The 15,569-nt window shown below is 45.0% G+C and overlaps 1 protein-coding gene across 7 annotated transcripts in view; it reads right to left on the bottom strand.

Annotated features, from left to right (window-relative positions):
- The window catches only part of FEZ1 (fasciculation and elongation protein zeta 1), a 209,382-nt gene that overhangs the window by 88,728 nt on the left and 105,085 nt on the right, over nt 1–15,569 (bottom strand). For 5 of the 7 annotated variants that reach the window (XM_043534126.1, XM_037882494.2, XM_037882495.2 and 2 more), the window contains one exon: nt 12,180–12,266. The exons of the other annotated variants lie outside the window; for them this stretch is intronic. In XM_043534126.1, coding sequence (XP_043390061.1) covers nt 12,180–12,266 — 87 coding nt within the window. The remainder of the gene's footprint in view (nt 1–12,179; nt 12,267–15,569) is intronic. 7 annotated transcript variants of the gene reach the window in all.

Genomic DNA, 15,569 nt, shown 5'->3' with positions numbered 1-15,569 from the left:
CTACTACGAAGGGAAACGTGCTGGTGGTGTGGAAGAGGTGAACCTCTCCATGACCCTTGGGCGTATGCAGCGACAGCAGATCCAGGAGCTGTGCACTAGTTACGCGCCAACGTTCTCAGCCACCCCAGGACTGACTGAACGGGCATACCACTCCATTGACACAGGTAATGCTCGCCCAATTAGAGTCCAACCTTACCGGGTGTCTCCTCAAGCTAAAACTGCTATAGACCGGGAGATCCAGGATATGTTACAGTTGTGTGTAATCCGCCCCTCTGGAAGTGCATGGGCATCTCCAGTGGTTCTAGTTCCCAAACCAGATGGGGAAATACGTTTTTGCGTGGACTACCGTAAGCTAAATGCTGTAACTCGCCCAGAGAACTATCCAATGCCACACACAGATGAACTATTAGAGAAACTGGGACGGGCCCAGTTCATCTCTACCTTGGACTTAACCAAGGGGTACTGGCAGGTACCGCTAGATGAATCTGCCAAGGAAAGGTCAGCCTTCACCACCCATCTCGGGCTGTATGAATTTAATGTACTCCCTTTTGGGCTGCGAAATGCACCCGCCTCCTTCCAAAGACTTGTAGATGGTCTCCTAGCGGGATTAGGAGAATATGCAGTCGCCTACCTTGACGATGTGGCCATATTTTCGTATTCCTGGGCAGACCACCTGGAACATCTACAAAAAGTCCTTGAACGCATAAGGGAGGCAGGACTAACTGTTAAGGCTAAGAAGTGTCAAATAGGCCTAAACAGAGTGACTTACCTTGGACACCAGGTGGGTCAAGGAACTATCAGCCCCCTACAGGCCAAAGTGGATGCTATCCAAAAGTGGCCTGTCCCAAAGTCAAAGAAACAGGTTCAATCCTTCTTAGGCTTGGCCGGTTATTACAGACGATTTGTACCGCACTACAGCCAAATCGCCGCCCCACTGACAGACCTAACCAAAAAGAAACAGCCAAATGCTGTTCAGTGGACCGAAAAGTGTCAGAAGGCCTTTAACAAGCTTAAAGGAACACTCATGTCTGATCCTGTACTAAGGGCCCCAGACTTTGACAAACCATTCCTAGTAACCACAGATGCGTCCGAGCGTGGTGTGGGAGCAGTTTTAATGCAGAAAGGACCTGATCAAGAATTCCACCCTGTAGTGTTCCTCAGCAAAAAACTGTGAGAGGGAAAGCCACTGATCAATCACTGAAAAAGAATGTTACGCCATCGTCTACGCTCTGGAAAAGCTACGCCCTTATGTTTGGGGACGGCGTTTCCACCTGCAAACCGACCATGCTGCACTGAAGTGGCTTCACACCGTCAAAGAAACTAACAAAAAACTTCTTCGGTGGAGTTTAGCTCTCCAAGATTTTGATTTCGACATCCAACACATCTCAGGAGTTTCTAACAAAGTGGCTGATGCACTCTCCCTTGAAACTTTCCCAGAATCAACTGGTTAAAATCGTCCTTGAGATGTAGAAAATATTGTTAGTCTTTATGTACTTGGTAGTATATTTAGAGATGCATGTGTCTTATTAACTCTGTTTTTCCTAGAGCTCCAGGAAGAAATCCCAGCCAGTGTTTCACCCTAGCTGAGATTTGGGGGGCGTGTCATAAATATAAAGGGAAGGGTAAACCCCTTTAAAATCCCTCCTGGCCAGAGGAAATCTCCTTTCACCTGTAAAGGGTTAAGAAGCTAAAGGTAACCTCGCTGGCACCTGACCAAAATGACCAATGAGGAGACAAGATACTTTCAAAAGCTGGGAGGAGGGAGAGAAACAAAGGGTATGTGTGTCTGTCTATATTCTGTCTTTGCCGGGGATAGACCAGGAATGAAGCCTTAGAACTTTTAGTAAGTAATCTAGCTAGGTATGTGTTAGATTATGATTTCTTTAAATGGCTGAGAAAAGAATTGTGCTGAATAGAATAACTATTTCTGTCTGTGTATCTTTTTTGTAACTTAAGGTTTTGCCTAGAGGGGTTCTCTATGTTTTGAATCTAATTACCCTGTAAGGTATCTACCATCCTGATTTTACAGGGGGGATTTTTTTTTAATTTCTATTTACTTCTATTTCTATTAAAAGTCTTTTTGTAAGAAAACTGAATGCTTTTTCATTGTTCTCAGATCCAGGGGTTTGGGTCTGTGGTCACCTATGCAAATTGGTGAGGCTTTTTATCCAACATTTCCCTGGAAAGGGGGGGTGCAAGTGTTGGGAGGATTGTTCATTGTTCTTAAGATCCAAGGGTCTGGGTCTGTAGTCACCTAGGCAAATTGGTGAGGCTTTTTTTTACCAAACCTTGTCCAGGAAGTGGGGTGCAAGGTTTTGGGAAGTATTTTGGGGGGAAAGACGTGTCCAAACAGCTCTTCCCCAGTAACCAGTATTTGTTTGGCGGTGGTAGCGGCCAATCCAAGGACAAAAGGGTGGAATATTTTGTACCTTGGGGAAGTTTTGACCTAAGCTGGTAAAGATAAGCTTAGGAGGGTTTTTTCATGCAGGTCCCCACATCTGTACCCTAGAGTTCAGAGTGGGGGAGGAACCTTGACAAAGTGCTTCAGAATTGATTCCTTGAGGACCTGCTCCATGATTTTTCCGGGGACTGAGGTGAGGCTGACTGGCCTGTAGTTCCCAGGATCCTCCTTCTTCCCTTTTTTAAAGATGGGCACTACATTAGCTTTTTTCCAGTCATCCGGGACTTCCCCGGATTGCCATGAGTTTTCAAAGTTTTCACTAATTAAACAGATGGAAGAAGAAAGACTCTAATAAGCAGTTAGGGTAATGTAATCCAGAATTTTATTCACTCCTTTACTGAACAAAGGGACCGAGTGTGATCAAGGGAAAGAAAGTCTCTGGTCATTGAGTGAAGAGACTCTTGATACACAGCACTCTGTAACATGAGCTGCTCACAACATTTTCAGATTCTTATAACTTTTTTGGTGCAAAGCTAGGAAATATAAGGGGGTCAGAACAGTGGGGCAGAATGTGTGTTTTGGGGGTGGAGCAAAGAAGGGTATGTGTGGGATGGGGGCTCTGACCCTTTGCCCCTTAGAACTGTGCTCTGGTACACATATTGAGGGGCCAGTACATCCCTAGACAACAACTCTTACTAGCATAAGGAATCATCCAAACCCTGTTTTAGAAAATCCAGTCTGGGATTCCAAAAATGTAGTTTTTCTATGAACCCTTGACCAATAAGTGACTGTCATCAAATGGACTTTTTCTCTCTGGGAGCTCAGAAACACTGACAGAGCAGAACCACAACGGGCGAAAGTTGAGCACCTTCCCCTCCAGTGACATACTTGGAAGGGAAGGAAAGTGGTGCCATCTGTGCCCTGTCCCACTCCTCCCTCCCTGCCCTATAATACTCCCCTCCCTCAACAATTCTTCATCACAGCCAAGAGCGGGGGATCAGGGACTCCCCATTGCTCCATAATCAGGGGAAGAAATTCAGAACTGCCCACCTTCCCCATGCTGTCTCTGCCAATGGGGAAGGGACACCTGGCTCACTGCACAGTTGCTGCTTCACCCCCACAGTGCGACATTAATTGTGCCCTTTTAGGTATGTTCCAACATATCAGCAGCACATGTGCAAGCTCTCTACCCTTACAGATGCTACACAAGACTGTAGGAACACAACACATAGGACCAATTCTAATACCTTCTCTTTGTGAAGGCAAAACGCCGGTTTAGGACACTCACCTGCAGTGCAAAGGCCCTGCCTGCACCTGGCCTATACCCAGACACTGAGCATACTCCACACAAACTACTACAGAATTGCGAAATGTTACAACCACTCTTTTCCTGACGATTCCTTCTGAGACATTGTCTTAACTTAGCCCTCACTAAGCTCCAGAGACCAAAGTCATGTATACCACCAGACTGCTGATAAGAAAACTCCTGTTCACCACTACTGACACAAGTTACAGAACTCTGCATTGAAATGAGGTATATTTGATCACTCAAGGAAGGTACAACACACCTCTACTCATATCACCATTACAGCTCTTCCAGCATGCTCCAACTAATCCCTCCACTATTCGATACAGCTATACCTAACACTGTTATATAGCTGGCATGCATACAGATAAATGCTACAATTAAAATCTGTGGAACACAACACAACACAGACAATAGCACATTCTCTTAGTCATTCTTTATGTCTACTTACAAGGGCACTACCTTCCATGAACCATCGCCAGTGGATATTACCAGCTCCAGAAGGGCACAGTTAAGTTTTCATTGTACTGGTGGCATATGTTCTGGTTTCAGAAGTTTAAGTTTGTGTTACATTAACATTAATTACATTTCCTGTTTTACAGAATCATAGAATATCAGAGTTGGAAGGGACCTCAGGAGGTCATCTAGCCCAACCCCCTGCTCAAAGCAGGATCAATCCCAAATTTTTGCCCCAGATTCCTAAATGGCCCCCTCAAGGATTGAACTCACAAACCCCTGGGTTTAGCAGGCCAATGCTCAAACCACTGAGCTATCCCTCCCCCCATTGAAAGGCGCAAAATGATTGTTGACCGTTGCTTTCACGGAGGGAGGAGCAAGGGGTAGGCTGGCAGCAGATGGTGCAGTACGACTGCTAGCCATCGTCATCTCCTGGGTGCTCGCAGTGCTGCTGGCTGGGAGAGCAGCCTGAGGCAGAATCGCCCCCTCAAGGATTGAGCTCACAACCCTGGGTTTAGCAGGCCAATGCTCAAACCACTGAGCATTGGTATGTGGGCACAGTTGGCAACGGGCTTTGTTGCAAGGATAGGTTCCTGGGTTAGTGGTTCTGTTGTGTGGTGTGTGGTTGCTGGTGAGTATTTGCTTCAGGTTTGGGGGGCTGTCTGTAGGCAAGGACTGGCCTGTCTCCCAAGATTTGTGAGAGTGATGGGTCGTCCTTCAGGGACGACCCAGTCCTTGCCTACAGACAGCCCCGCAACCTGAAGCAAATACTCACCAGCAGCCACATACCACACAACAGAACCACTAGCCCAGGAACCTATCCTTGCAACAAAGCCCGTTGCCAACTGTGCCCACATATCTATTCAGGGGACACCATCACAGGGCCTAATCACATCAGCCACACTATCAGAGGCTCGTTCACCTGCACATCCACCAATGTGATATATGCCATCATGTGCCAGCAATGCCCCTTTGCCATGTACATTGGTCAAACTGGACAGTCTCTACGTAAAAGAATAAATGGACACAAATCAGATGTCAAGAATTATAACATTCATAAACCAGTCGGAGAACACTTCACTCTCTCTGGTCACGCGATTACAGACATGAAAGTTGCGATATTACAACAGAAAAACTTCAGAAACAGACTCCAACGAGAGACTGCTGAATTGGAATTAATTTGCAAATTGGATACAATTAACTTAGGCTTGAACAGAGACTGGGAGTGGTTGAGTCATTATAAAAAGTAAAATTATTTCCCCTTGTTTATTCCTTCCCCCCCCCCACTGTTCCTCAGATGTTCTTGTTAAACCCTGGATTTGTGCTGAAAATGGCCCACTTTGATTATCATACACATTGTAAGGAGAGTGATCATTTTAGATAAGCTGTTACCAGCAGGAGAGTGGGGTGGGGGGAGAGAAAACCTTTTGTAGTGATAAACACCCATTTTTTCATGGTCTGTGTGTATAAAAACATCCTCACTGTATTTTCCACTTTATGCATCCGATGAAGTGAGCTGTAGCTCATGAAAGCTTATGCTCAAATAAATTGGTTAGTCTCTAAGGTGCCACAAGTTCTCATATTACAGAAATTGTAAGTACAGCCAAGCAAGGTGTATTAGTTTATCTTTGTTTTCTCAACTTGCGAATTTTCCCTTCACTGGAGGGAGGTTTATCCCTGTTTTGTCGTAACTTTGAAACTACAATCATAGAATACCAGAGTTGGAAGGGACCTCAGGATGTCATCTAGTCCAACCCCCTGATCAAAGCAGGACCAATCCCCAATTTTTGCCCCAGATCCCTAAATGGCCCCCTCAATGATTGAACTCACAACCCTGTGTTTAGCAGGCCAATAGCTGAAACCACTGAGTTTTCCCTGCCTCCAAAAACTAAGAATAGAGGGGGTTCCTCTGTGTTTTGTGCATCTTTTGTTACCTTGTAAAGTTATCTTCCAACCTGATTTTACAGAGGCAATTTTTACCTTTTCTTTTTTTTTTTTTTTAAATAAAATTCTTCTTTTAAGAACTGATTGATTTTTTTTTCAGTGCCCAAAGGGGGGAGGGATAGCTCAGTGGTTTGAGCATTAGCCTGCTAAACCCAGGGTTGTGAGTTCAATCCTCAAGGGTGCCATTTAGGGTTCTGGGGCAAAATTGGGGATTGGTCCTGCTTTGAGTAGGGGGTTGGACTAGATGACCTCCTGAGGTCCCTTCCAACTCTGATATTCTATGAATCCACTGATTCAGGTCTGTGTTCATTTTGTAACCAATTGGTTAGGATATTATTCTCAAGCCTCCACAGGAAAGGGGGTGTAAGGGCTTGGGGGGATATTTTGGGGGAACAGGAACTCCAAGGGTCCTTTCCTTGGTGCTTTGTCTAAATCACTTGGTGGCGGCAGCACACTGTTCAAGGACAAGGTGGAATTTGTGCCTGGGAAAGTTTTTAACCTAAGCTGGTAAAAATAAGCTTAGGGAGTCTTGCATGTGGGTCCCCACATCTGTACCCCAGAGTTCAGAGTGGGGAAGGAAACCTGACAAGAAGAATCTCTGGCCTGACCCAGAATGACACTTTCTAAGTTCCCGAGTATCAGTCAAGGAATCACTTGTTAACAGAATACAGAATATATACACTATCCTATGCAATTAACAAATTAAATATTTCTATCGCCTGACTATTTAATCACTGGCAAAGGAGCTGTGATCTGCTGTCTTATATAGAGAATGCAGTTTACATTTTAATTAAAAAAGAAAAAGGTTGATGCAATAATAGAGAATGAAAATGAAAATATTTAGGCAATCACCAAAAAAACCCCAGTTAAACAGGCTATTTCGTCAAACTACTTGCATCCAATCAAGATTACCCTGCAAATATTATTGGAGAAAAAGAGGGAATATTTATTTACATTACGTAATTTCTTTTCCCACCCTCAGACGTGGTGATTATTGTTAAGACTCTCAGCACCTGGATAGGAAAGCCATTCCACAAAGAAGGAATCATTTGCCTTTCTCCACCTGCACGTTATGAGTCTCCTTCTGGTTGCCATTTAATTCATTGAACCATGTTCTCTCTTGTATTCTACCTCCATTGCATCATCCTCGCTGTGCAAAGGGGCTGAAAACGTCCCACTTCTCCCCAGAGACTGGGTTCAGCCCTAGTTATTTTAGTGAAACTGAAGAGCTGATGGGGTACCTGTACTCAGATCAGGACGTGTTGATAGTAATACATTTCTTTCCAGTAATGCTTAATTTTATAATGCACTACACCATTTGATTTTGAGATGGACTGTCCCTACAACAAGAAAAGGAGTACTTGTGGCACCTTAGAGACTAATATATTGGTTAGTCTCTAAGGTGCCACAAGTACTCCTTTTCTTTTTGCGAATACAGACTAACACGGCTGTTACTCTGAAACCTGTCCCTACGACCCCACTGTAGAATGTGTCTAGAGGAATCCGGGAAATCTGGGAAGGTAGGATTTAGGAAAAAATCCAAAGTAGTTCATGCTCCATCGACAAAAGCTGTTTTCCAGCCTTTCATCCAGTGATGAACACATTCAGTTGCAGATTCTTTTCTCTTAAGAAGCTGTGACCAACCCTCAGCACTGAGAGTAAAGTGTGTGTGTGTATGTGAGAGAGAGGGGGGGGGGGGGGGGGAGAGAGAGAGAGACTCCCAGACAATTTGCATGTGAAATTGGGATTGTAAAGCCTGGGGTGGGATAGGCAGAAAGTAACATGGCTGACTACAATCAAAGGGTTTGGGATTAGAGCTGGGCAAATAATGCCTTTTTTTGGTTCCCTGGTAATTTTGAAAAATAAAAACACGTTTTGTTTCAGGTTCAATCAAAAACAATATTTCTCAAAATGTTTCAGAATCAAAAAGTGAAAAGATTGAGTCAAAATGAAACATTTGTTTCAGGAAAGGAAACAAGGACGAGAGTCACAAAACTGTAGAGGAGGAGCAGGTGGCAGGATTGCCTTTGTTATAAGCTTTAGCCAGAGGTTTGGGTACTCACTGGGGATGAGGCTGCCTCAATTGCCCTCTATCTAATGACTGTGGATGATGATGAATAGGAAAATGACTCTGCAGCCCGGTACCCAGGCCACTGACGTGGGAGACTCTCCACTGACTATTTAATTATATATAAGCAGCGGCATGGCTACCCTCCAGCTCCTATGCGGAGGCATGGCCAGGCAGTTCTGCACACTGTCCTGTCCACAGGCACCGCCCCTGCAGCTCCTAATGTCCGCAGTTGCTGGCCAATGGGAGCTGCGGGGGCGCCGCTTGGGGTGGAGGCAGCGTGCGAAACTCCCTGGCTGCCCCTACGCATAAGAGCCGGAGGAAGGACATACTGCTGCTTCCGGGAGCTGCGTGGAGCCACGGCACACAGAGTGGGGCAAACCCCAGACCCTGCACTCTGGCAAGAGCTCGAGGGCAAGATTAAAACATCTGAAGGGTCGGATATAGCCTCTGGGCCATAGTTCGCCCACCCCTAGCTTAGCTAGTCGGTCCCCAGCCAGTAGCAGTGCATGGGATTCTTCCATCCTAAGTGCAGGACTCTGCACTTGTCCTTGTTGAACCTCCTCAGATTTCTTTTGGCCCAATCTTCCAATTTGTCTAGGTCACGCTGGACCCTATTCCTACCCTCCAGCATATCTACCTCTCCTCCCAGCTTAGTGTCATCTGCGAGCTTGCTGTGGGTGCAATCCATCCCATCATCCAGATCGTTAATGAATATGGTGAACAAAAATGGTCCCAGGACCGACCCTTGGGGCACTCTGCTTGATACCAGCTGCCAACTAGATATGGAGCCGTTGATCACTACCCGTTGAGCATGACGATCTAGCCAGCTTTCCATCCACCTTATAGTTCATTCATCCAATCCATACTTCTTCAATGTGTTGGCAAGAATACTGTGGGAGACTGTATCCAAAGCTTTGCTGAAGTCAAGGTATATCACGTCCACTGCTTTCCACATATCCACAGAGCCAGTTATCTCATCATAGAATGCAATCAGGTTGGTCAGGCATGACTTGCCCTTGGTGAATCCATGTTGACTGTTCCTAATCACCTTCCTCTCCTCCAAGTGCTTCAAAATGGATTCCTTGAGGACCTGCTCCATGATTTTTCCGGGGACTGAGGTGAGGCTGACTGGTCTGTATTCCCTGGATTCTCCTTCTTCCCTTTTTTAAAGATGGGCACTATATTTTCCTTTTCCCAATCATCTGGGACCTCCCCCAATTGCCATGAGTTTTCAAAGATAATGGCCAATGGCTCTGCAATCACATCAACCAACTCCCTCAGCATCCTTGGATGCAGTGCATCCAGCCCCATGGACTTGTGCATGTCCAGCTTTTCTAAATAGTCCTTAACCTGTTCTTTCTCCACTGAGGGCTGCTCACCTCTTCCCCATACTGTGCTGCGCAGTGCAGCAGTCTGGGAGCTGACCTTGTCTGTGAAGACTGAAGCAAAACAAGCATTGAGTACTTCAGCTTTTTCCACATTGTCTGTCGCTAGGTTGCCTCCCTCATTGAGCAAGGGTCCCACACTTTCCCTGATCTTGTTCTGTTGCTAACATACCTGTAGAAACCCTTCGTGTTACCCTTCACATCCCTTGCTAGCTGCAACTCCAATTGTGCTCTGGCCTTCCTGATTACTCCCCTGCACGCTCAAGCAATATTTTTATACTCCTCTCATGTCATCTGTCCAAGTTTCCACTTCTTTTAAGCTTCCTTTTCGTCTTTAAGATCAGCAAGGATTTCACTGTGAAGCCAAGCTGGTTGCCTGCCATATTTACTATTCTTTCTGCACATTGGGATGGTTTGTTCCTGCACCTTCAATAAGGCGTCTTTAAAATACAGCCAGCTCCCCTGGACTCCGTTCCCCCTCATATTAGCCTCCCAGGGGATCCTGCCCATCAGTTCCCTAAGGAAGTCATAGTCTGCTTTTCTGAAGTCCAGGATCCGTATTCTGCTGCTCTCTTTTCTTCTTTTTGTCAGGATCCTGATCTCGACCATCTCATGGTCACTGCTGCCCAGGTTGCCAGCCACTTCTACTTCCCCTACCAATTGTTCCCTGTTTGTGAGCAGCAGGTCAAGAGGAGTACAGTCTCTAGTTGGTTCCTCCAGCACAGGCACCAGGAAGTTGTCCCTAACACTCAAATAAATGTTTGGGGTCAAAATGATCCATTTCCTTTTGACATTACTGAGACATTTCAACTTCTTCAATTTGGTTGAAACCATTTTTCAAATTTGACATAAATTTGCAGATAGTTTCAGTTAATCTCAAATCGCGTTTTTCAGTGATTAACCTATTTGTCCAAAAAATTTCACGCAGCTCTAGTCACGACACTGGACCAGGTTTATCTTATGTCCATAAGAACATAAGAATCACCAGTTTTTATCAAAGCAAGGGGTCGATCTAATCCAATATCCCATCTCTGATGGTGTGACTCATACCAGATGTCTCAAAGGAAGGGTGAAGAAACCCCAGAGTTAACAATTTCAGAATAACCTGTCCCTTGGGGAAGTTTAATTGAATGCCCTTTGTTCTGCATTATGCATCTTCTTTACCATTCCCTTTTTGTGTACCTTTATCATGTCCCTTGTTATTCTTGTCACTGACTCAGTACATACAAACCATCTGCTTGACAGTTAGCCCAGCAAACTGGTTGTGTGCAAAGAACTGAAAATGGTCTTTTTCCCACTGGGGAATCAACTTCAAAGGGGGAAGGAAGGGCGCAGTCTGGATATTTGTGTAATGCAAGGCTTTTTCAACACATGACACCGGGTTGAGAGCAGGGGATGAAGCACTTCAACTAATATATAAAATAAAAATGCTGCTATAGAGACAGCTGTGTCCTCTTATTATATCCCTCTGCTGGCATTACAAGGCACAAAGCTTGCCTCTCTAAACAAACCTATAGCAAACGAGGAGACAGGTGGAAGAAGAATGTATTTGTCCATATTAGCTACAAAACTGAACCTCTCCAGTTCAGTTAATTTTAGCTCAGTGTGCTCAAGTCCATACACACGGTAGAAGGGTCTGTCTACTCCAATGTCCCCCCCATACCTCTTTATGTGCATGCATAACTTGTGGCACCAGCAATTACACAGAGACACTGTCGAGCGACTGGGCCTATCCTTGTGTAATGGGACTGTTATTCAATTACATGGTAGCATTTACAGTGAGGACTTTTGCCCTTCCCTGATGTGAAGGAGAGCACAAGTATCTTACAGTAAAGAGACAGACAATCACCCATCCCTCAGCCCTTTTCCAAGACTACTGTACTTTCTGATCTGCTGAACACAATCATTGCAGAAGAGGCCATTTCCATTACTGTGTAAGCAGCATCACCATGATCCAGCTATTATTGCTTTATAGTGTATCATTAATAGAAATTCATGAGTGCAACAAAGAGACATTCTACCTAGGTTAAGCTTTGTCATACCGTTGACAGACTCAACCTCATTGCCATCCATGCAGGTAAAAATGCAGCTGTTCACCCTATTAAGGGCTCCATCCTGGAGACCCTACTCCGTCAAAACTTCTAGTTCAGTCCTATTTGAAGTTAATGGGAGCTTTGCTCAAGTTAGGACTTCAGGTCTAACTTCATAGTAAAGAATAGTGCTGATTACACTGCCCCTCCCTCCTTTGAACATCAACATTTCTTGATGTTTATTTACAAATAATTGCATTTTCCTATAAAGCCAAAGGCTAAGTGGTGGTTTATATGAGGACAGGCTCCCCTTTCACTCAGAAGAGAAGGGCCTTAGTGATTCTTAGGTTTCTTAGCATGCTGACTCCTGAGTTTCCCACTATTGCTATGGGCAGTTCCTTGTGGCTAACTTGCTTAGTGAGGGAAGGGGCTGTTGTGCTTAGTATAAGGGAGGATCTGTGTCTCTTACCATAGCAAAGGTGACCTTGACGGGGTGAGATTTGGTGCAAGGAAAATATCTTGTCAGAATTTCTCTCCTTTCAGAGAGAGAAAAGGCCAGGGCAAAAACTCAGGAAGGTTCATGTACCTGATCTGCTGTGAGTAGAGGCTCCTCATTAATACCAGAGTCATTTTCACTCTTCTCATTGAGCTCTTCCTCCTTCTTCTCGTGGATCTGAAGAAAAAACCCAAACCAAATTCTGATTGATCAGCAGCAGGTATATTCCCGCTTGGGTCTTCAGTTTAGCATTGATTTTACTGCATGAATTACTACTCTTCCTCTAGATATCTGAGAAGCATCTGAAAATGAGGTTCACTGCTTCTTCAAAATCCAAGCATACTCCACCACTGAGATACAATAGAAGGCCACCATGCAGCATGCTTTGATATGTCAGACCATCTCGTACCTAGGAATGTGGGAGAAGAATGTTGTAGGAGAAGAGGCAATAACAGATCAAGTCAACAGAAAAAGTCTGAGGTGTGTCTGTGTAACCCACAATCAGCTTTAGTGCTGGTGATGTTCTAGATCTATTAGATTCCTATTAGATTCTTCTCACATAATGAGTTTTAAAATCGTTCTATAGCTTTGTCATTTCAAACACCCTTACCAACATTTTGAAACTATTTCTAAGAAATTGATCTCGAAGACCACAAAATGTCCCTATCTGGTAAATAGCAAAACTTATTGATCCGTGCATGTTTAGGCACAGAAAGGATTTTTGCCGCCTGATTTATGAGCTCAGTCCTACAAGCTGCTGAGCATGCTGGCCCTAATCCAGCAAAGCAATTAAGCACATGCTCAATTTTGAGCACATGAGTAGCCCTACTGAAACAAGTCTTCTATCCTGAAACAAGCCTTTTTCAGCCTTTAGCAGATTGGACCCTGCTTGCCAGAAGAGGATGGAATTAGGGCCAGAGGTTCTTCTTGATACGTTGACAGATAGGAAACAGTCACCACTATTCTCCTCATGCTAAAGGAAAGTATATTAATTATTACTATTTTAGTATTGTAGCACTCAGAGGGTACATCTAAACTGCAAAAAGCCCTGTGGCAGCAAGTCTCAGAGCCCAGGTCAACTGACTCAGGCTCGCGAAGCTTGTGCTACAGGGCTGAAATAGCAGAGTCCTGGCTCTGAGACCCAGTGATGATACTGCTGGCCAAGTAAATCCAGGCAGTTTCTTTCAAAATAATAAAAGTTCTGGAAGTCCTGGATCTCTCAATGCATCCAGTCCAAATACATTGGTAAGTAAATGCTTTAATTGGAGATATTTCCATGCTCCAGAGTAGGGCAAGCCAAACTGTTGCTGAAGATCCACAAATGGTTTAAATTTATCATTTTCAATTACCTGCAACACACTCATAATTCCTCTCACTATCTAATCCCTCCACATCAAGGTTTTAACACCGATTTTAAGGATGGGATTGCTCACTAGGATCATTCACCTCTATATGGAAGAATGCATGGAAGCAGAGCTTTCTAGACAGGTTTGACCAAGTTTGCTCACAGCTATGATTATGATAGCTCTGGAGCCAAAAAATCTATAATAATTCAATTCTACAGTGCCTGAAAGGGAGAGAGGGTATACCAATTCTCGTTCAATCTGACCCCAAGGTGGAGGTCTAACGGTCATAAATATGGACGGCAGGTGGAGCCCCCCTTAGGGGAGGCTAGCCCCCAGCTCTGCCCCTTCTGCCCACCCCACCCCCACAGCCAGAGCCCTGAGACCCCCTGCCACTCCGCCAGGGCCACAAGTCCCCGCCCCCTCAGCCAGAGGAGCCCCGCCCTGGCCAGAGACCTGAGCACCGCCCCCCTCCCTCCAGCCAGAAGAGTCCCGGGCCAGCTGAAGCCCTGAGCCACCCCCCACAACCCAGAGGTGTCCCGAGCCTCCCCCACACACACACACCTGCCTGGAACTGCCCCAGCCCAGCCACAGCTGTGCTGTGCCTCCCCTCCCCAAGCTGCTGCAGAGAAAAGCCCCTCACCCTTGTCTGAAGAAGTTTTTGATATGTCCTATGCAGGTTCCAGGGCCACTAAGGAGGAAGTATTTGCTACTGAGCTTCCTGGGTCCATCAGTAATTTCCCTGGAGTCCAAAGAGACTACTCATGAATCCAGGTAGCGGAGTAGCACATACCGCCTCCTCAGCCACCCTGGAACCTGCATGGGGCATAATAAAGCAAAAACTTCCCCACAAAACCTTGCAGCCTGGGGTCTGGCAGCGGCAGCAGCGCCAGGGGAGGCAGAGCTTCCCCATGCCTATTATACCCACCGCCCATGGTCATAAAGATGCCTGGCTTACCAAAAAGGAGATATGATAATTGTTCAAGTTGGGAAAATGAAATTCCCCCGAGATAGGGGGCGCTGTAATTTGTTCAGAGCCAGCCTAGGTTTCTTACCTGCACCCCTTAGGTATGTTTTGAAAATATTATTGAATTTCTTAAAATAAGTCTCAGGACTAGAAATAGAGAGACGCCCTCAGGACATGGAACCTTCTGGGAAAGACATTCATTTTCAGTATGTTAATTTTACCCCACAAACTGAGGGTTAATGAACTCCATCTCCCCAAACTGTTAGTCACTTGGGCAATAATTGGTTCCAAAGTTACTTTAGGGATGAACTGATTATTGCTAGGAATCAGTATTCCTAAGTATTTCATGTATGAGGATTTCCATTGAAAGTCACAATTTAAGAAAAGGCCTTTGTGGGCATATTAGTTAATGCCTAGGAGTACTGATTAACCCCAATTAATTTTATATTCTGAGAGGTTCTCCGACTGGTTTATGAATGTTATAATTCTTGACATTCATAAACCAGTCGGAGAACACTTCAGTCTCTCTGGTCACTCGATCTCAGACCTAAAGGTTGCAATATTAAAACAAAAAGACTTCAAAAACAGACTCCAATGAGAGGCTGCTGAATTGGAATTAATTTGCAAACTGGATACAATTAACTTAGGCTTGAATGGAGACTGGGAATGGATGTGTCATTACACAAAGTAAAACTATTTCAACATGTTTATTCCCCCCACCCCCCCGCACTGCTCCTCGGCCGTTCCTGTTAACTGCTGGAAATGGCCCACCTTGATTATCACTACAAAAAGTTTTCTCCCCCCCACACCCCGCCCCCGCTCTCCTGCTGGTAATAGCTCATCTTAAGTGATCACTCTCCTTACAGTGTGTATGATAACACCCATTTTTTCATGTTCTGTATGTATATAAATCTCCTCACTGTATTTTCCATTGAATGCATCCGATGAAGTGAGCTGTAGCTCACGAAAGCTTATCCTCAAATAAATTGGTTAGTCTCTAAGGTGCCACTAGTACTCCTTTTCTTTTTGCGAATACAGACTAACATGGCTGCTACTCTGAAACCTAGGAAGAGACAGGTATTAGTAGTGGGTGATTTGATCATTCGAAACATAGATAGGTGGATTTGCAATGACTGGGAGAATGACTTGCCTGCCTCGTGCGAAGGTTGC

Source organism: Chelonia mydas, chromosome 22 (assembly GCF_015237465.2).
Source record: "Chelonia mydas isolate rCheMyd1 chromosome 22, rCheMyd1.pri.v2, whole genome shotgun sequence".
NCBI classification, from domain to species: Eukaryota; Metazoa; Chordata; order Testudines; family Cheloniidae; genus Chelonia; species Chelonia mydas.
This window is presented reverse-complemented; position numbering and strand designations above follow the sequence as displayed.